Genomic DNA, 21,033 nt, shown 5'->3' with positions numbered 1-21,033 from the left:
ATCTTTCCTTATTTTGCATCCTGCTTCTATTTGTTTTGAGAAAGTAGGCTCCCAAAATATCTTGAGCAGGTTTTTTTTTCCATTTATGCAGATGCTGGGACCCCTGTGAGCTGGTGAAAGGAGTGAAAATGTTGAGGGAGAGTCTTTGTTGTGAGGCTCCTATGCTCAGACCTGCTGGTCTGCTCAAAGGTTGAAGTTTGCAGTGGAATTTTGGGGTCAGGACACAACCCTGAGAAGCAAAATCTGTGTTGTCCTTGTAAGAAACTCTCCTTGTCAGAAACTCTCCCTGCCAGGCTCCGTTTGGCTGGGAGGTGCCTGGCTGTTCAGCTGTCACAGCTCTGCACTGCCAGAGACCTCAGCAGACACTTCTGAGAAATGGAACGGTTTTAAACCTTGCCCTGCATCAGGAATGATGGTGAACCTCCCCTGTGTCCTGACATCCTCCTCTGCTTTGCCATGCCCTGTCCTGCGGGGCTGCAGCCCGTGGTGCTGCGGTTCTGGGCAGACACAGTTCACATTCCCAGCTTTTCGTGGATTGGAAGGGGTTCCTTGCAGCTGCAGTGCTGGGAAAGAGCTACTTGGACCTTAGAGCTTTCAAAATAAGGTGTTGTGTTTAGAGTGAGGGCAGAAATGTCCTTTTTTGGGAGGTAAGCCATCATGACATATAACGTTGAGTTTAGGACCAATAAGGAACTGTACTCTGCATTTTTCACTGAGGGTGTGAAGGTGTATCTACTGATCCTTAGATGAGATGTCTCATGGACATAACTGAAGTCAAATGATCTCTTCTTGTCGAGTTAACCAGAACTATTTGTGCTTGGTCAATTTACTCTCTGATTTTGCAACGTTCAGTAATCAGTAACCTAATCTCATTCCCCTCTTCCCTTCTGACCCTGTGCCACCCTTTCCTAAAATCCACCCAGCCTGTACATTTACACACTTAGGTGACTCCTAAAGTTCCTCTCTTGCTTGTGGGTGCTCTCTGGATGTCTTCAGTGGACAGGAGTGTCAGCACCTCAGAAATCTGACACAGATGTAGCCCTTGGCCTTTTTTTTTTTTTTTTTTTAAATTTTATTTTTTGCAGGGAAGAGAAGAGATGGACTTGATTTTCCTTCTGAGAATTCAGTCCATATCTGTCACATCTGAGCACTCCAAAATGCACAGCTGAAACAATTTGGCAAAAACACAAATTGCCCCATACTTGGTTAATTTTCAACAATGCAGATTTAAAGTCAAAGTTCAAGTGTCCCATATCAGTGATTTCTTGCAGAAACCTTTTCAAAACTGTAAGTACCTAATTGTTTTACCATGAGGATATTTTCTGTTGTCTCAGTCTAACATTAGGGTAATTGCATTTGAGTAACAGTTTGAACTGTACCTAGTAAAACAAGATTTCAAAAAGCTTTTTACAACCAGAAAAATAAATTAGTTAAAAATTCTGCCACCATAATTGCTTTCTGAATCGTTATGTTTTGTGATTTTTAACCCTGTAAACAAAATAAAGATGTGGCAGTTTATCTGTATGACTAAGCTGAGCTAAATGGAAGATGAATTGTACTTTGAAAGTAGCATATCCTCTTGGGACTTAGGCAACTTGCAAAACATTGCATCATCAACTTTAAATACAGATATTTGGGTGCTTTTTTCCTTTTTATTAGCTAGCTAGAGTGATGATGCCTTGTGCAGGCTGCCCTAGAGCAGAGGCTGGGCAGAATGAGCATTGCAGGTTTTTGAGTGGGATTCACATGACAGCTGCTGGGTCACTCAGAACCCCAGGGCAAACTTTTGCATACCCATTCTAACATAACTGTGTTTTAATAGAGCTATATTTTGGCCAGTTTAATGAGCTAAAGAGGTTTGCAGGTGAGTCTGAAGAGCACAAGAGTGTAAACAAGGAACACAAGAGGAATGTGTGAGCATTGCAGGTTATGAGTGGGATTCAGGTGCAGGCACTCACATGACAGCTGCTGGGTCACTCAGAACCCCAGGGCAAACTTTTGCATACCCATTCTAACATAACTGTGTTTTAATAGAGCTATATTTTGGCCAGTTTAATGAGCTAAAGAGGTTTGTTTTGGGGTCTGAAGAGCACAAGAGTGTAAACAAGGAACACAAGAGGAATGTACAGTGGAGAGCAGGTGGATGGGAGAAGGGAGTGGGAGCACACTTGGTTCATCTTGAGGCACAGAAATGGTAATTTAAATTCTAACCTGGACTTAAATTGAGTGAGTTATGCACCTGTGTCTTTCTGATAATTTAGCCTGTGTTGGCGTCAGTAACATTTGATGAAGTGTGACCACAAAATATTATAAAGCTGGGGAAAGCAATTTCAGAAACAGAGCTGGGAATAATGATTCTGTCTACTTTGTTATTCAATTAATACTCTTAATAATCTTCCCAGTAAAAAGTTGGTTGAAATGCTTTTCTCCCTGGATCATAATTGATGCTCTGAGGGAAGATGTGAATAATTAAAGGCAAACAATGCTGTTTTGACTGCTGTAATTGCATGAGCAGCAGTGTGATGTGTCTGATTCCCCAAGTCAGGTAACAGGTTCTGTCTGGTATCTTGTAGCACCAGGAGAGAAAACCTGCAATTAGCCAGGTGATGTTCCCTGTGTGTGACAGTGAAGTTCAGGGACTGGTACAGAAAGGGAAAGAATCCCTTTGGCACCTCCTAGAAGAAGACAGATATAGGGCACTGGTGTCATATTTTGGTATTGCTGGTGGGCTTTAGAGAAAAGCAGTATTTAGATAAGGCATAAATGATTCCCTGGGATATAAATTTTATTTAAAATTGAAAGAAACCCCCAAAAAACTGTACTAGCACTGTGATTGAACACAGTTTGTAGAAGTATCTGTGAGCAAAGAAGAGATAAAATCTCTGTATCTATCACAGATAATTGTCTGAGTGCTCACCACCTACAGTTAATTGTAAAGTATTTCCAGCAATGCTGTAAAAATGCATTATGCTTTTAAAAACTGCAAGTGAGAAGGTAGCTAGAGAAGGAGTTAATGCCTGTGGACTTGCTAGGAATCGAGTCAGTTAGGAAACACATTTGAGAGGATTAACATTGTTGTAGAAATTAATGTTTGGAGAGCCTGGCCAGGAGAGTGCAGAGGTGAAGAATTTGAAAGGCAGCTGAGTCCTTGCTGGGCTGGTCAAGCTGCTCCCCGTTCCTGGACCCATGAGGTGGAAAGCACAGAGCAGAGAGGTGCTGCAGGATCCCTTGGGAAGTGTTCCCCAGACAAAAAAAGAGGAAATTCACCTGTGTCCATCCTGCCTAACAGGTAGGGCTCTGGCTTGCCCTGGTTTTCTGCAGCTTACCCCATCAGGCCCCAGGGAAATGCATTGCATAACTTTGTTTCATGGAGTCTCTGTGGGAGCCTTTGGAATGAATGGAATAAAAACATGATTCATTGTGCATACCCTCAGACGTGTGGGGGTTTTACAGGTCAGTATAGCCAAGTCCCTGGAATATTCTGCTCTTTCTTTGAACACATTTTTGGAATATATGTAAAATTTCAACAGAGCAGGTAGCTTAGCACTGTGAGACACTCTAATCATCAGGCTGAGATGGAGATAAGCAAAAGTAGGCAGATGAATAAAGAGGAATATATTGAAAATCTTGGGAGGGGAAGGAGAATGGAGTCGGATTTGTGTACATTTAGAGCTTGAGTTGGTCTGGTGGTTTTGGTTTTATTTTGTTTGCCTGTAATTTTAATGCCAAGAGATTCATGTCTCTTCTCTAACCAAGTTACTTCATTTAGAATAAAATCCATCATCTGGTAGGTTTTGTTGCAATCCAGTTTGCAATTATTGAAGGAAAATGCAAAAACGTCGAATCTCTTAGAAGGAATATCATATTTTTGCAAACATGGGACAAAACCTTTTGTTCTTTTCTCTCATCTTTTTTCAACACTGTAATGGGATGGCTGACAGACTCAGAAAGAGACACCAGTGTCAATTAAAAAAGGCAACATGAAGGAGCCTGAGAAGCCACGTGCAGAGGACAAATTCTGCTGCATTTCCAAGCTGAAGGTACTGCAATATTTTAGCAATTTCGTAGGAACACACATCTGTAATTACTTGCATTTACAGTATTTTGGTAGAAGTTACAGCCTAAATTAAATGAATGGATAAGCTGGCCTTTTTTACCCTTAATGCCCTCACAAAATTTGTAAACAGCTGTGCTGGCTTTTGTTCTGCCTGAACTTTCCACTCTGTGATGTGTTGGAGGTGATTGATTGATTGCTGCTCTGAAACTCCACCACTGACTTTGTGTAATCCCCCCAGCCTAACACATTTACCCTTCCTTAAAGCTGTGAAATGAGCTTTACTGACGGGGATGTGGCAGTAAAAACTGGCTGTTGATCTTGGATAGTAATTCAAGTTGTCAAGAAATGCTAGAAAATCTTTTTAAAAAATAGTAATTAAAAACCCAAATGCATTTATTTTCCTTTTTAGCTTTTGCAGCAGATGTATTTAAAAATAATATTGATTTCATTTCATAAATGCTGTTTATAAAGAAGTCTGAAGTTAAGAGGATTTGAATACTGCTGCACTCATTAATTTTAACTTTTTAGCTGTCGGTTGCTACTAATTGCCTAGTAAAAAGGACATGATATTTACTCCTTTTGGTTGAAATTACTTGTTCTGTGATCTCTGCTGAGATGGGAGAGCAGATTCTGGGTGGAGTAATCCTGCCAAAGGAAAGGACCTTAGTTCTGCATGCAGTTTGTCCTTGGGGTGAGCAGGGGTCAAGGTCCTGCAGGTGGCAACCTTGCAGCAGGCACTGCTGCCTTGGCTGGGTAAAGGGGACTTGGGTTTTCTGAAGGCAGTCTTGGTCAATTAGAGAAGATGAAGAACAAAGTTTGTTTGATTGTGGTTTTTTTTTTGTTTGATTTTTTTTTTTTTTTGGGGTGTGTGTGTGTGTTTTATTTTGGTTTTTAAAATTTATTTTTATTGTTTGTTTAGCTAAGCCGTAACTCTAGAAAAGAATAGATGAAACTGCTCACCTTTTTAACTGGAGGAAATAACCGAGGAATATTCATAAATATGTAATTTTGAATGGTTTATGCATTCTTCCCTTCCCTTCCTAGGTATTTCTGCTGGCACTGTCACTTGCCTTCCTTGGGAAAACGATGTCTGGTGCTTACATGAACAGCATGTACACACAGATAGAGAAACAATTCAATATCCCAGCTTCTTTAGTGGGCATCATTAATGGAAGCTTTGAAATTGGTAATCTCCCTTTTTGATACTTCTGATTCTTTGAAAATGTAATATGTGGTCTGAGCATGTGTTAGTGACTCTCACCTGCTCTCAATTGCTCTGTGTGACAACAGTGGCCAACTCTGTCATTCTTTGAGCTGATATGTGACCATGGAAATGTCTTGGAAATGAATGGGACCACTTGAATGGGCAAATTTGGGTTTAAAAACTGGTTCAGCTAATTTCTGCACTATCATAAGATACGGCAGAGCAAGTAACAAAATAGATCTGGTTTATGAGATGTGTATAGAATCTTTCTGAAGAAAACAAAAAAACCCCAGCTATGTAAACTTTGTTTGAATTTAAGGTCATATTTAGCATTTTGCAGTTCCTTTAATTAAACTTGCTTGGAGTGGACTGTGAATCCTTACCTAAACTCAATAATATTTTAAGGTTTCATACCTGTACAATTGTCCTTGCAAAGAAAATTTCCAGTTCTACTTGTAGTGCCCCTTACCTTTCCTGCCAGTGAGTTTTATTGTCCAGTGAGAAACTTAAATGTACATCTTTAGGTGTTATTCAAGCCCCTGATTCAGCACAGCCAGTTTAGAAATTATACATAAAAAAAGGCATTATTTTCTTTCAGAGCATGACGCTCATCACTCAGAGACATGATTTTGTTCTTCTGACAAAAAGATCCTAAAATTAGTAGGTGTAAAGTTATTAAATTGCTATTTTTATGGGGCCTGATTCATAACATGAAGCTTGATTCTTTTCTTAGCTGCACAGCAATAAATGGAGAAAATCAACTGCTTCTAAGTGAAAGTGGAGGAGAGGAAAATGAAGATTTTTAGTACCTTTTTGTTTTTAAATGGTACTAGGTATAAAAACCTGTGGTTTTATATTATTAAGCAATGAATAAAATTAATATTAAATTATTATTGCTTTTTTTTTGTATGATGGTCCTCTTGTGTTTATTATTTCCACTACAAAAACACTAGGACATACACTTCTGTATTTCCCTACACATTACCAAATAAAGCATAAATAAAGGAAAATATTCCTAACAATATTACTATATTATTCTGCAGTCCCTGGGCCTGATCTCTATGCCAAGTAGTGGAAAATTTCTCCTCTCCAAAGGTGCACTCAAAAATCTCTCTCACTGTGATCTCTTTTCCATCCTGCCTTTTATTCTCATGTCCTTTTCACGTGATGTAACTCTTCCAAAAAAAGACCATGCACAGCAGGGAACAGCTGCACCACGTAGGCAGTTCCCTGTCTAGTGACACTTTTTAAAGACAAAAAAAAAAAAAAAAAGAAAAAGAAGCTGAGCTCACAAGACATGCTCAGGTTTGCAAGGGTTATGGGATGCCTTGGTTTGCAGGTGGTGACCCAGGTTCTCTTTGCAGGTAACTTGCTGCTGATAGCATTTGTGAGTTACTTTGGAGCAAAGCTTCACAGACCCAGAATAATTGCTTTGGGCTGCACAGTTCTGTCCTTTGGATGCCTTTTGATATCACTTCCTCATTTTCTCTTTGGGAGGTGAGTGTTTTGCTTCACTCGCAGCAGCTTCTGTGATCCTTGCTGGCATTAACCCTTTCATCCCTCCACTGAGGGTGCTGCTGATGGGGAGGGACATTGCAGAGCATGGCTGCAGTAGGATCACTGCAGTTTCTTTGGCTTTGCTCCTGAGGTGGCTCCAGAAGTCAGCCACCACTTCCTGAGGAGAGTCACCCCTCTGCTGGGCACCTGCCTTTGCTCCCCTTTTGGTTTTTTTTGGGATTTTTTGCATCCTTTTGTTCCACCTTGCATGGGCTCTCCCAAGTAACAGCTGTGACACTGTCACTTTTAGCTCTTATCTGCTTGGATGGACAATAGAAATGGTGATTTTTAAAGATCTGGAACCTGGATGAGAGATCACATCTGGGCACTGTGTTGGCAAGAATGAAATTGGGTATTATCAATCACCACAAACTGGCACAACAAAATGACACTGTTATGTAAATATTTTTTAACCTGAACAATGCAGAGTGAAAATTGGGACTCTGTCTTCTCCACACTCCTAGGAATTTATTCAGAGAAAGAGACCTCCCAGAGGATAAGAAATAGATGTTTCTCAAGCTATTTTCAGTGCCAAATTGATTTCTTATGTCCACAGAGCAGAGATGTCATTTACCTGTTCTGACTAAAAGAATAGCTAAAAGCAAATTTAATACTGACCATTTTGTACTGACCATAACGATCCTTCAACTCCTTTGAAATTACTTTTTGTTTGGCTTAAAAAATAATAACGTAAGCTTGTGTAGGCTTTAATCAGCAAGGAATTCTTTGATCCTTCAGTCCTGTTGTGTCCAGCGTGGAATGGCTCTGGCAGCCTTGGCAGCACTCTCTGTTGACTTTTGCCATGGATTCCCTTCTTCCTCCAGCAGCACACTCTTATAGGTAGCTCCATTACTCCAGCACAGACAAATGTTCCTTTTTTTCCAACAGATATCACATTGAAAGCAGCATTTCACAATGGGAAAATGTTTCAGTGATGCCTCTATGCCTTGTTAATCAAAACTTGTCCTCTTTTCCTACAGAGGAACCATCAGCAGGTATGACTTTTACTATGTCTGTTAATGTCTTTTCCTGTGTCTATAGTGTCTAAATAAACGGATTTTTGTTTTTATTAGCAATCACTTCTGGGTTCTGCTTTTGATCAGTGCTTTTTGAAGGCCTAGAAACTAGAGGTCAGGAAATTTCCTGGCCTCTGTGACTCCAGAGCTAAAACATTTATTTCGTGCAGTTTTCACATTATCCAGGCAGTTCAATTAACATCCCTGGCAGTCCACTTTGGGATAGTATAACACCAGGTTGTTCTCACAATTATTCCTCTTTTTAACTTGAAATTCTATGATATTATGAGGAGGTGGGAAACACATTTCAGCAATGGGAAAGAGGCATAAGGATGGGTTTTTGTTGTACTGTGTGGGAAATAAATGAGAAATAGAGCTAGAACAATATAAAATATAGATCTTGCTTCCCTTTAGAGAAAATAGTTTAAACTAGGCAAAAACTCATCTGTGAGACTGAAACATGGATGTGCACTAGCAATGTGTAAAGGAAATACTGGGAAGTCAAAGGGCTCAGAGGAAACCATTCAATGAGCACACAAAAAATTCTCCTGCTGAGGGTGGGATTAATTTCCTGGGCTTTAGCTGCTCCAAAGGGAAGCATCCATCTGAACCATCCCTTCAGACTCCCAGAGGAGACCACAGAGCTCCTGCAGAGCTTGCTGTAAGGGGCAGGAGAGCAGACAGTGGGGACAGCAGCATCATAAAGCCACCCCAGGACAGACACTCATCTCTGTACCTTGGGATGGATCAGATTGCCTCTTGGGTGGGTCTCTGACTGCTGGAAAATTTGGTGGTTGCTGGAGGGTAGCAGTGAGGTGACCTGAGCCCCAGAGCTCCTTGCTGAGCTTTGATGAGTTCCATCAGGGTGTGCTGGAGCTGGATCCCACTGCTGTAACTCCTGGGTGTGGGGACATCAAACCATTCCTTCTGCTGGGGTTTTCTGGGTCTCCATTTAGTGATGGATGCAGCTGCCAAGCTTTCCAAGGCTGCATGTCACTTAAGATGTTAATTTTTGCATCTTTGCAAAAGGAAGTGAAATCTGCGCGTCTAACAGCACCTGGCATTGACCTTTCACTTGAAGGTTTCAGATACTTTCTGAAATCTTTCCCATTCTAGAAATGCAAAAATAAAGGTATAGAAAGGTAAATAATTTTCATCTAAATGATGTGCAACCACTCAGTATGCACATAGATCCTCATGCCTATGGATATGCTTGGGTAAGGTGATTGTTTATTAAACAATTTTCATCCAAATTATGTACAGCCACTCAAGATGCACAGAGATCCCATAGATCATCATTGTTTCTTTATTGGTTTATGGATAAGCAAGGCCATGATATTCATATATATGAGTCCATTTCCTGTGTGAAGGGAAGGCTGGACTGAATGTGACCACATCTGCACGTGGATTGCTTCACCTGTGTTTGGTGACAGCAATTTGACATTAAATCAGGAGATCTGGGTTTCATCTATGGTCAGACACCCAGAAAGGCAGCAGCTGCTGCTGACAAAGCTGGTTTTTATTGGTTAATGCATTTGCACTGAGAAATCTCAGCAGGACAAAGTGGGAGAGAGCAGTGGAATCTGAAGCAGACTATGGGATGAAGAAATCCCAGTTCAAGGAGAGAAAGGAAGTTAAAACTGTGTTGTGACCAGTTATTCATCTTTTCTTTTTATAGGACAGGCCTACCCACCAAAGCTTAAGCTATTGGTCAATTCTTTGTCTCTAGATTTTCACTAATGGCTGGGACTAAAACATTCATCCTGACTTTTTGTTTTCTGCACAGAATGTGAAAAAGAGCCTGGGTCCCTGCTGTGGGTTTTTGTGATGGTTGGAAACATCGTGCGAGGGATGGGTGAAACCCCCATCATGCCTTTAGGCATTTCCTACTTGGAGGATTTTGCCAAAGCAGAGAATTCACCTTTCTACCTGGGTAAATCCACCCTGTTGTGATAATTCCCCCTCTCCAAACACACACACACAAACAAAAGCAAAAGAAAGGATTATTGTGATGCCCTTCAGCCCAATAAAGGAAGGCAGAAAATATTAATTATTGCTTTATCAAAATAATAAAATTGTCAAACTTGCAATTTAACCAGAGAGAAACTTGTTGGAATGAGGCCATTTTTAGGTGCCAATGCTTTTCCAGTAGAGCTGTCCTGGCCACATGTAACAATTCCAAGAAGATAATTGTGACTGGGTTCTAATTTAGAACGTTTTCTCCTTTTCCTACTCTAGCATGTCTGCATACAGCAACTGTAATTGGCCCCTTCCTTGGTTTGTTGTTGGCTTCATTCTGTGCAGAGCTGTTTGTTGACATTGGATCAGTAGATGCAGGTAATGGGTGAACATACAAAACCTTATTTTTTATAGTTGGCGTGTTTTTCAGAGCTAAAAGATGTTTCCTTGCCAAAATGAGTTAATCCCACCTGAGTTCATTGGTGTTTATTTTAGAAGATCTGTGTATAATATTCAGTTCATAGGTACACAAATCAATTCTGCTTACGAATTATTTGATGAAAAATTGCGTCATCCGGCTTAACACAGGAAAGGACTAGAATTAACTTCATACAAGCCACTGAAAATTGCCAGAAAATGAGCAACATTAGAAAACTGGAGAATGTGCTCCCTCATGAGCCTCACTTTAAGAACCATTAAAACGCTTTTATGTCAGAGATGACTGGGAAAGCACAGAATGACAGCAGAGAATGTTTCTGCAGCGCTCAAGAGGTCTGTTTTTGTGTTTTATCCTAGATGAGATAACCATCACAGCCACTGATGCCCGCTGGGTTGGAGCATGGTGGCTGGGCATTTTGATCTGTGCACTGCTCAACCTCCTCGTGGCAATACCGTTCTGGTTTTTGCCCCAGTCCCTCGTGAAGGAAGGTGAAGCCAATGAACCTGAGGAGACAGGTGAAAAAAGTGCAACACCATTGCAGGAAAATGATAAGAATGAAACCAAGCAGACCATGTATGAAATTGCTAAAGGCAAGTTGTATTGCATTTTATTTCCCTCTCATTTTAGTCCTCAGGTGTGAGCTCTGTGTGCTTTGTAATGAAAGGTGGGTCCAAGACGTGCAGTGCCTGCTCTGTTCTGATGTCTCTGCAGTTCAAGGGATTTGTGCAGGAATTTAGATTGGAAAAAAGCTGATTCCATAGATCTGGGATCTGGATCCTTCCTTCTCCCCTCCTGCAATTCAGGTGTATGCAGATCTTTTCACCCCGTGAGAGGGCTGAAACCTGGGTAGGAATATTACAACTCAGTGAGCTGGGGGTGAGGTGCAGGTATTGCTTGTACCCCACATTCACTGTGCAGAAAAGCAGAGCCCCAACAGAAATCTTGTGCATTTCTTGAGTCCAGCTGAAAGCCCTGAAAGGGAATTGACAGGCACTTAAGTGTCTCATAAACATTTAATTGCTGTTGAACAAAGATGTGTTCCACTCACATTTATTCACCTGCCACTTTCACATCCGTGCTCTTTCAAATGTATCTGTAGGGGGAATTTTTTTTTTCCTTCCTTATTTGAAGGATACATGCACTTTCACATCCATGCTCTTTCAAATCTATGTATCTGTAGGAGGATTTTTTTTTTTTCCTTCCTTATTTGAAGGATACATCCTTCCTACATTTCCTGGTTGGAAATGTAAGTGAATAAACTATGTCAAAGGCTATGATCTTCAGAGCAGCCTGTCCTGCTCAGGGCCCTCTGACAGCACCTCAGAAATTTTCAGCAAGTAAATTCCAAGAGGAGCTCCCTCTCTGTGCTTTTCCAGCTGGTTCCTGCAGATTCACCTCACCCAGAGTGATTCCTTAGGTCTTGGCTGATATTGCAGCTTCGTTTTGATAAACAGAGGGTCTCTTTCTGCTGCCACCCAGCCCTAAATGAATCCGTGAATAAAATGCTGTTCTCCCAGCTCAGGTGTGGTCCAGGATCCCTTCAGAGCTTGTTTTCATGGTCATTCCCTGCCTGTGGTGGTGGGAATATCCTGAATATCCTGAATGTAGAAGCTTTTCATTCCACAGGGTAGTTGTGGTTGCAAGGGACTTGTGGAAGTCACCTGGTCCAACCCCTGTTCAAGCACTCACAGGACACATTCAGACAACTTTTTAAGGGATTTCAAGTCAAAACTTGATTTTTTGATAGCTAAAAATAACCTAAAATAAAATTAATTTAATAGCAATAAAATTTCCTTAAGAAGCTCTGATTAAAAATGTCACTGCATCTGTAAATAATGCAGCTTATTTATAGTGTTTCTAATATTTGACTAATTTTTGAAAGATTTGCATACAGATCTACTTTAATAAGGTACTTGCCTAGCTCTGGAAGATATACACCCATCCTAAGTGGTGCCCACTTTCAGTGAGGCCCAGTCATTGTTTTGTAGATGCTTAAATTTATCTGCAGAGTTCCTTGACAATAGCTCAGCACATTGATTAGCAGAGAACATTAGACAAAGGGGAATTGTGGGGCTTTCTTTTTATGGTTCAAATCCTGACTTAATGGGCATTACTCAGAGGAAAGACTTGTGCAAATCAGTTTCTCAGATGCTTACTTGGCTGAAAACTGGCCGATGCAGATTTTGAGAGGGTGGTGGGAATGGCTGTGCTCGCAGCTCTCTTCAGGGCTCTTCTGCCCCAGCAGCAAACCCCAAAATTTGAGTCCAGGTCCCGGCTGTCACAGCTCTAGAGTGCATTTGCCCCCTTGGCATGCCAGCTGCAGGACAGGGGTTTTGCTGAATGCTCTGGGGACATGAAATGGGAGAAAAGGGAGGGAAGATGGGGCACTAGCTGCTGCTGCTAGTATTACACATCTCCTCAGTATTAAGAAAGGGCATAATTCAGCATCATTATCAGTCATGAGAAAAATAATAACCATAGCAGGAATTTGTAAGAGCATGATCAGCCTAGTAAATGCTGCTGGTGTGTGCTAGGATAAATGTGCTGCTCCAGACTTACAACTGCAGAGACCACAATCACACTGCTCAAACGCTGTAAAGTTCAAAGGAATAAGGAACTAGAAAATGGGAAGGCATTTTGGGTGTAAAAAATTTGGACAAATGCTTATCAGAGAGAAGAGAGCTGAACAACAACTGCAGAACTGGGAAACACCAGAGAAGGATTAGGGAAACAAGTAATGCCACTGTTCATAACTCCATTTATAAGCCATGAAAAAATAATAGAAGAAAAAGGAGTTGCAAATTTTGAAAGATGCAAAATATGGGGGTCAAAAGTCAGGTAGGATAAGGAACAGCTGCACTGGCGTGCGTGTGTGTGTGTGAGGGTATCTTTGGGCAGAAGAGACCCTGGGCTAAGCAAGGAATCTTTGGGCTGTGGAGTCTGGCAAAGCACAAGGTTTATCCTGACCCAGTCCAGGACCTTTCTGTCCCCCCTTTCCCCCAGAGCCACATTCTTTTCATAAAGCATCACACTAACTCAAGGCATTGTTTCATTGCAGATTTCATCCCCTTCCTCAAGGCTCTGTTTCACAACCCTGTGTACATGTTATTTATATGCATAACTGTGTTGCAGTTCAGTGCCTTTGATGGCATGGTATCCTTCATGCCCAAGTATCTGGAACAGCAGTTTGGGAAATCTGCATCAGATGCCATCTTTTTAATTGGTAAGTTTGCATTTTGCTTTGTTCTATCAATTACTGTTCTATCTCTATTCAAATTATCTATATTTTCGCATATATATACATATGTTCATGTGTATTTATATATGCATACTAAGGTTAAATGCTTCTACAGGTGAGGGATATCACATCACAAAGCATTTCTAAATGTCAGTGCATTTTCTGCTAAACGTCTAATTTTTTTGTGCACAATTTTATAATCTAATTCCCATCTTTTGAATTGGCTCAGAAAATTCAACTGATACGAAACTAAGTCATGTGATGTTTGTATAAAACCACTTCCAAGTTTTCTTTCAGTCAGAAATTGCTTCTTTTAAGCATCAATCATCAAAGAAGTGTGAGAGCACATTCAGTAATCTCATCTCAAAACTGAAAGCCTGTTCCTCCATTCTGTCATGCTTAGAGTGCATTGAGATGTATCTTAATTAAGATGTGCACTTAATTGAGATGTGCACAGATCTTTCTGTTGAGTTTCTCAGTCAGCTGCAGAGGCTGGATTGAAACCATATCTCTTTTTTCTCTCTTTTTTTTTTTTGAGATGGACCTAGAGTGCAACTCTAGATTGCCATTTTCCAATTAATAATTTTAGCCCTACCCTGTAGCTCACTCCCCAAGCAGTTCTCACCTGCTGTTGACTTTGGCAGAGGTTTTGGCTGCGAAAGGAAATTAGCAGAAGACCCATTTCTGATTGTAGTTTCATTATTCAGCCCCAGGCACTCTTTGCCAAACACAACCTTCCCTTTCAGCAGCTGTAGTAGCTACTTCTCTAGCTGCCCTGTAGTAGAGTAGCTTTGATGGTCTCCTTTATTTTAACATGGAAGTTTCACTTGTTTAAATAGGTGTTTACAACTTGCCAGTTCTATGCGTTGGGTATTTTTCTGGCGGCTTATTCATGAAGAAATTCAAGATAAATATCTATCAGGCTGCGAACATAGCATTTTGGGTATCTTTACTGGAATACCTTCTCTACTTTGCTGCCTATTGGACTGTCTGTGATACCTCACCAGTTGCTGGTCTAACAGTTTCATATCAAGGGTATGTTTTTTGGGACTCAGGAGGATTTCAGTCTTATGACACCAGGATGATTTTCCTTGTCAGGAATCAGCCAGGAGCTCCATTTCACTTCCCTGTTATAAATTCTCAAGGCTTTTTGCTTGCATTAGAGAGCAGGTCTGTTATCCCTGTTTTCAAACAACAAAAGGATATTAAAAAAGATATCCATGTCAAGACTCATGCAATTGCATGTCCATATGAATTCTTTTGCTAATACAATTAGTGGAGTCATGTAACTGCAGGTGAAAATAAAAATTGTTGCTCAAATCAGGCACGTGATTTGTGAGTGAGTGCAATTTCAGAATAAGACAGGGAAAAAATCCCCTTCTTGTTCTTACAGTGATTTACTCAAATTTGACTCCTATCAAGTTATCAGAGGATATTTTATCTGCAGTTTCTTGAGTTGAAGCCTGCCATTGATCATTGGGACCCACAGAATGGTTTGGGTTGGAAGGGATCTTAAAGAGCCTTTATTTCCAACCTCCAACACTTCCACCAGGCCAGGCTGTGCTGTGTGTCTGTAAAATGGACATGGAGGTGAAGATAAAACCCTTAGGGACAATCAAGAGCGTACAGGCCATAGATGAGAAAAATGCTGTGGGGTATTCATACCTAATTTATGATATTAATGTAATATAATACAATTTAGTGTCCTATAGAAAGGCATGACTTCAGGTTGGGTCCTGATTCAACACTTGAGCTAGAATAGAATCTTAATTGCAGAGGGTTACTGTGGGTCTCTCATTACTGAAATATTTATTCGTCTTCTGAATGTGTTTCAGAATAGAGCAAGTTTCATATGCAGAAAATACTCTGCTGGCTGGCTGCAACATGGATTGTGACTGCCCACTTAAAATATGGGACCCTGTTTGTGGGAGCAATGGAATCACTTATGTGTCACCTTGTCTTGCTGGGTGTAAATCCTCAAGAGGAACTGGAAGAAGTTTGGTAAAGCATACATTTTATTGTGCTGTAACTATGAAATATAGTAGGTGGCAAATATTGATACCAATGTAGGGTGGGGAATATCCATGCATGTACATTTAATTGAATATATAAGGTGAACGATTTGAAAAAATTAATTTCAAACTGCATATGAAAATCAGTTTAAGTTTAAATTAAAAAAATATAATGAAGAAGAATTCTTCTCTACTAAGAACTAAGGAATCTTAAATGCTTAACAAGGAGTGAGAAATTATTCTGAAGGTGTTGCCAATTGGAAACCTGAGTGGCCAAGAACATTTCAGCCAAAATGAAAGTCTGTAGCATGAACTTAATAATCTCTTTTACCCTGTAGATTTAAACAGGTAACCAGGTATTATAGAACTTTTATCCCCAAATACAGGGGTTGCCTGGACCTGTGCCTGGCAGAGTGGGAGAGAAGCCACAGTGCATTGCTGCTCGTGACTAACAGGCTTGAGTGCAGGAGACAATGAGATGGGTTTGCCACTCGGAGTGGGAGTCTGGACAATCTGTGTGATTAAAATACTCTTTTGATAGGTATTTGAAAACTGCACCTGTGTTGCAGCCTCAGGGTTTTCATCTCAAAACATCTCTGCAACTCTGGGCCAGTGTGATGGACATGAAAGCTGTGACAAGATGCTCCATTATTTTTTAATCTTGACATTAGTCTGCAGCTTCATTTTTTCCTTAGCAGCCATGCCTGGATACATGGTCTTAATAAGGTACAGCAAAATTTCCTTGTCTTAAGAAATCTACCAGAGTTTTTATTCTTAGGTTTTAATTCCCCAGGGAATTAAAAGGTGTTTAGTTTGCACTTGGAAGGAGGAAGAGCAGAAGAATCTGATGTCATTTCTGTGCTGTTTAGGTTTAGTGTCATGTCACCTTTGTATTCTGATGTAGCTTCTGGCTGTCAGCTTTGTCCTGGATGAATGCAGGAGCCCTGAGTCTGGGCTCTGGGATATTGGGTGGTGTGTGATACCTGAGAGTTTATCAACCACAGGATGTTGATTAAGGCACAACTACCCTGCACTTTGTGTTGGTCTCAGTACCTTACCCTGACAGTAGCTTTTCCTTTTGTGATTTGGTAAGTCCTAGGTAAGGAACTTCTCAACAAACAACCCCTAATGAGCACAATGAGATCATTATCAGCATGGTTTGGGCCTAATGTGATGAAGAACTTGATTTCAAAAAGGGTTAAACATCTGTTATTAATGTCACCTCTACGAATAAGTTTACAATGCAATTATCATTACAGTCGTTACATTATCATTACAGGTCTCTAAAGCCTGAAGAGAAGTCATTTGGAGTGGGTATCCATGGGCTGGCTTCAAGAGTATTTGGTAAGCAAATATCTTACACACTTCAGAAGAACAGTTAGGGCTGACCTAATCCTAGAGAAGGATCCCATCAGGGCTGTGGGCATGGCACAGGAGTCATTGCTTCTATGGAGTGCCTTTGGTCAGGAAGCATTTAGGATATTTTTACAGCTCTCAGAGCATGGCAAAGCAGAACTGCTTGCAGTCTGCATTTTTTTTTATACTGGGTATCTTGGCTGGTATCTTGGTTTAACCCCAGTCAGGATCTAAGTGCTATGCATCCACTTATTCTCCTCCCACGTGGAATAGGGAGGAGAGCTGGGAAAGTAGAGCATGCAGCTTAAGTAAAGGATAGTTTAGCAATGAAAGAAAGTAAAATATAATAACAATAGGAAAACTAGAGAGATGAATAAAACAAAAGAAAGAAAAGTGATGCAGAATAAAATTGTTTGTGATCTGTTGACCAATATCCATCCCACTCCCAAGCAGCTGTTGGTGCATCCCTGCCACTTCTCTCCACTCAGTGTGCTAAGCATGACACTGGAGGTGGTGGAATTTCCCTTTGGCCAGTTTGTGCCAGCTGTCCTGGCCATGCTCAGCCCTGCTTTCCTGTGCAGCTCCTCACAAGCAGAGCATGAGACACAGAGAGCTCCTTGATGTCTGCACTCCTTAGCAGCAACTAAAACATCAGTGTGTTATCAACATTATTCTGATATTAAATCCAAACCACAGCACTGTACCAGCTGCTGAGAACAAAATTAACTGTATTGAAGAAACCAGGACACAGGACTACATCTGCTGCTCCTTGGAAAGCCATTTGGCATTCCTTCACTCTTGCTTGTTGTTTATGTTTATTGAGGGCAGCATTGCCTCTCACTGATGAGAGAAAACCTTGAGTTCTGAGGAGGAAACAGTCCATGCTGCTGCACGTGGGTGTTGTTTAACAGGCAGCAGGGAGGAAAATCTTTGTAGATTTTTTTGAGGGTAGGTGGGTAAGGAAGGAGAAGGAGCACAGGATAAACAGAGAACGAGGCTCCTGCTGCAAGAGGACAGGTGACAAACAGCACAGGCTCTGCTGGGTCTGATAACCAGAAAGAAATTGCCCTTCACAAAAGCTTTGCTCATGTTCTTTTTAGCTGGAATTCCATCTCCCATTTATTTTGGAGCCCTGATAGATACCACTTGCTTGAAGTGGGGTACTATGACTTGTGGTGGGGAAGGAGCGTGTAGGATGTATGATGTTGTCACATACAGGTATGTTTTATGCTTTAGTTTAATTTCTCCTTCTCACTCTGTTATTGCATGCACAGAGATGTAATTTTATGCACTTTGTCTCCCTAGCAGACAAACTGCTCCTGTGTTAGAGATATGATACAATTTTCTTTGGCATTGGCTTTATTTGCAAAGTGCAACCTTTGACACAGACATTGGAAAAACCTTTGAACAGCAATGTTCTGGTGCCATAATACTCACTAATAACCTCTCATGAGAACAAGCTCTGAAAACCCTGAATTATGATAAAAATACTGAAAAGCAGTTAGCAGTTATGTGGGAAAAATTTTCAATGGGTGACTGCAATATCTCTGAACAGGAAATGGTTGGAACAGTACTTGAAATTAAAAAAGAAGAATTTTATGGAGAAGATACAGTTACTTAAGTTGGAAATTGGCCCAGAATACTGCACTCCATGTTTTTGTAGTCCTTCAAGGATCAATGTGCCATTTTAAAAGAGAAATCTTGTTGAACTTGTGACCTCATACTAATTCTTTGTAATACTGTGTTGAGGTTGGTCTGAATAATATTCTTATGAATACTTACAAATTTTAACCAGGTTGTGTGAGCCCTTTCAGGACTCTCTCTTTTCCCTATGGATAAAGCCATAGGAGTACCAGGTGCCTGACTTCACTGACCAAATCATCTGCCTGAAAGTGGGAGATGTAAAAGGCCATTTTACCTTTTCATATTCTCTGTTCTCACATTCTCATCATCTGCAAGACCTAAAAGCATCAAGGCACAAGCTTTAGAGTGGCTGTGTAACCTTCACAAAACAATGCTGAGTAGTTTTACCCTTTTTTTACAAATGCATATATTTAATGGAGCTCATTATTTATTTCAGGTGGCACTACCTTGGCCTGCCAGCAGTGTTACGTGGAGTGTCCTACATCCCAAGCACACTTGTTCTCCTCATTTTAAAGAAGAAACTGAAATCTGAAAAGCCAGTCTTATTAAATGAACCAATAGAAATGCAGGATAAAGCACAAGAAGCAGTGAAATAGCATTTCACAGAAGGACATGTTGGGAAAAAATCATTGCAGTGTAAATATTGGATATATCCTTGTGAGATTTGTTTTGCTTTAAGTAATGAACACTTGGACAGAGATGAATAGAATTACACATAGTTGTATCCTACTTACATTGTAAAAGTATCAGTTTATAAACACAAGGCACGGGAAAAATATGTTTGGTGCAAAAGAACAAGGACTAGAAATGAGAAAACTTATGAAATGCCAGGTCTGAGCTGTCTGAGCAAAGGGCTCTGTTTATTGTCCTGTTTCACTGAAAATAGAGAATTTTGCATTTGACTCCAAGTGATTCCAGATTTCATCTAGGGATTCTCACATGGTTTCTGCCAGAGTGTCATAAACTGTAGACAGCATTTGTGGCTTCTTTGGGCCTCATTTCTCCATAAATTTATTTTATGATATTATTAGTCCTTTCAGAAAGGGATTATTTGTTATTCTGCATAGTATAGGTGGTCAATATATTGGAAACCTGGTTTATGACATGGTCTGGGTGTTGTGGTAATAACAATAAATTTTAAAAATTACATTTTTAAAAAAATGCTGTGTTATGGTGATGTTTTAAGATTTGAATAGAGCAAACAAGCAAAGGTCATCAGCAGCTACCTGCTGCCCTGGGATGTCTTAAATATCTAGGGAAATAAAACCCTAAATGTCTCAGGTAACAAAAATTAAAGAAAACCCTGCTGATATGAGTTATACAAGGTTTTAATGCATCCATGTTTAGCATCTAATTTGGCACTGCCTCATGTTTGGCCCAGTGCAGAGCACCCTTAGGTCTGTGTGCCAGTGCCCATGCAATAACTTCCTGAGGCTTTTTATTTCAAGTCCTGGTTATTTTATTTTATTTATTTTATTACAGGTCCTGGTTATTTTATTCTATTTATTTTATTACAGGTTATCCTACTGCATAAGGCATGGAGGGAGTTTGTGGAACTACCACAGACCAATGCTCCAGCACCTGCAAATATTTCCTACTAGTTTATTCTACATGGCAGAGACCTGCTCCCATTTAAACCACAACAGTGGGAAGGTTGTTTTGCCACAGTAGTTCATTAGGTCAGTTACAATCTGATTAATTCAGATTGTAAGTAATACTTTAAGATTGTCTTGTTGACATCATATATGTGTGTCCTTGGAATTGCTTCCTGTCCTTGTGGAGTCAGTGAGGAAAGATCCATTTCCTCCCCCAGAGCAGGAAATCAGCTCTGAAATTTAAAGTTTCTTCAAATGCAAGTGATCTTTAAAGCTAATTATTTTCAAAAGGTCTGTCCTAGCCCCTTTCTCCCTTTGTATTGGATGATGGGGCTGAACATGAGGAAGGGGAATGGAATAAATACAAATATGATGCAGCCAGGAACAGAACAGAGATATCTGTTAAACCACAGATATCCCAGAAGTTTTGTGGACATTTGAAGCTGTTCTTGAGCATTGTTCTTGCTGGGGCACTCACTGGGAGCCACCTTTCTTCCTTGTGGTCATATTCCTCCAAAGCTGGAGTTAAAAACCCTTTGCAGACGTTTAGTCACAGCTTGGTGCCAAGGTAACCTGGGAAACACGAAAAGTTACAGGGCAGCAGAATTTCACAGCTGTGAGAAACAAAAGGGCTTTGTTAAGCAGGCAAATCTGTGCCACTTACATGGAGCACTGCCAAAGGGTCAGACCTAGTTAAATCCCTGTGTTTTGGAGTGGGAGGAAGCAGATAGGAACCTTTCCAAGTTTTAAAATTAGCATTTCTGCAGGAGCGCCTCCAATTCTCAAATTTAGCATTTCAGTGGATATATTAACGTTGTGTTTAATTGTTCTGCTCAACCTGCCTGAGAATGTAGCAGTGAGAAAGAGCCAGGCTGTGTGTCCAGGTGGGCAGTGCTGGCTGGGGGATGCCTCCTTAGAGAAGCTTCTGGGCATAAACCTGTGGTGGGAGCATTGCT

At 40.6% G+C, this 21,033-nt stretch overlaps 1 protein-coding gene across 1 annotated transcript; it reads left to right on the top strand.

Moving 5' to 3' along the window:
- The first annotated feature begins 1,239 nt into the window (after positions 1 to 1,239).
- LOC121362705 (solute carrier organic anion transporter family member 1A2-like) lies at positions 1,240 to 19,078 on the top strand. Its single transcript, XM_041484449.1, has 15 exons — positions 1,240 to 1,287; positions 3,942 to 4,040; positions 5,102 to 5,243; positions 6,626 to 6,758; positions 7,707 to 7,813; positions 9,621 to 9,767; positions 10,073 to 10,171; positions 10,589 to 10,822; positions 13,291 to 13,455; positions 14,310 to 14,505; positions 15,306 to 15,471; positions 16,024 to 16,208; positions 16,762 to 16,826; positions 17,939 to 18,056; positions 18,919 to 19,078. The coding sequence occupies exons 2-15, from the start codon at positions 3,981 to 3,983 to the stop codon at positions 19,076 to 19,078; spliced, it is 1,977 nt and encodes a 658-aa protein (XP_041340383.1). The 5' UTR covers positions 1,240 to 1,287; positions 3,942 to 3,980.
- The last annotated feature ends 1,955 nt before the right edge of the window (positions 19,079 to 21,033 follow it).

Source organism: Pyrgilauda ruficollis, unplaced genomic scaffold (genome assembly GCF_017590135.1).
Source record: "Pyrgilauda ruficollis isolate IOZ18807 unplaced genomic scaffold, ASM1759013v1 scaffold66, whole genome shotgun sequence".
Taxonomy (NCBI): Eukaryota; Metazoa; Chordata; class Aves; order Passeriformes; family Passeridae; genus Pyrgilauda; species Pyrgilauda ruficollis.
This window is presented reverse-complemented; position numbering and strand designations above follow the sequence as displayed.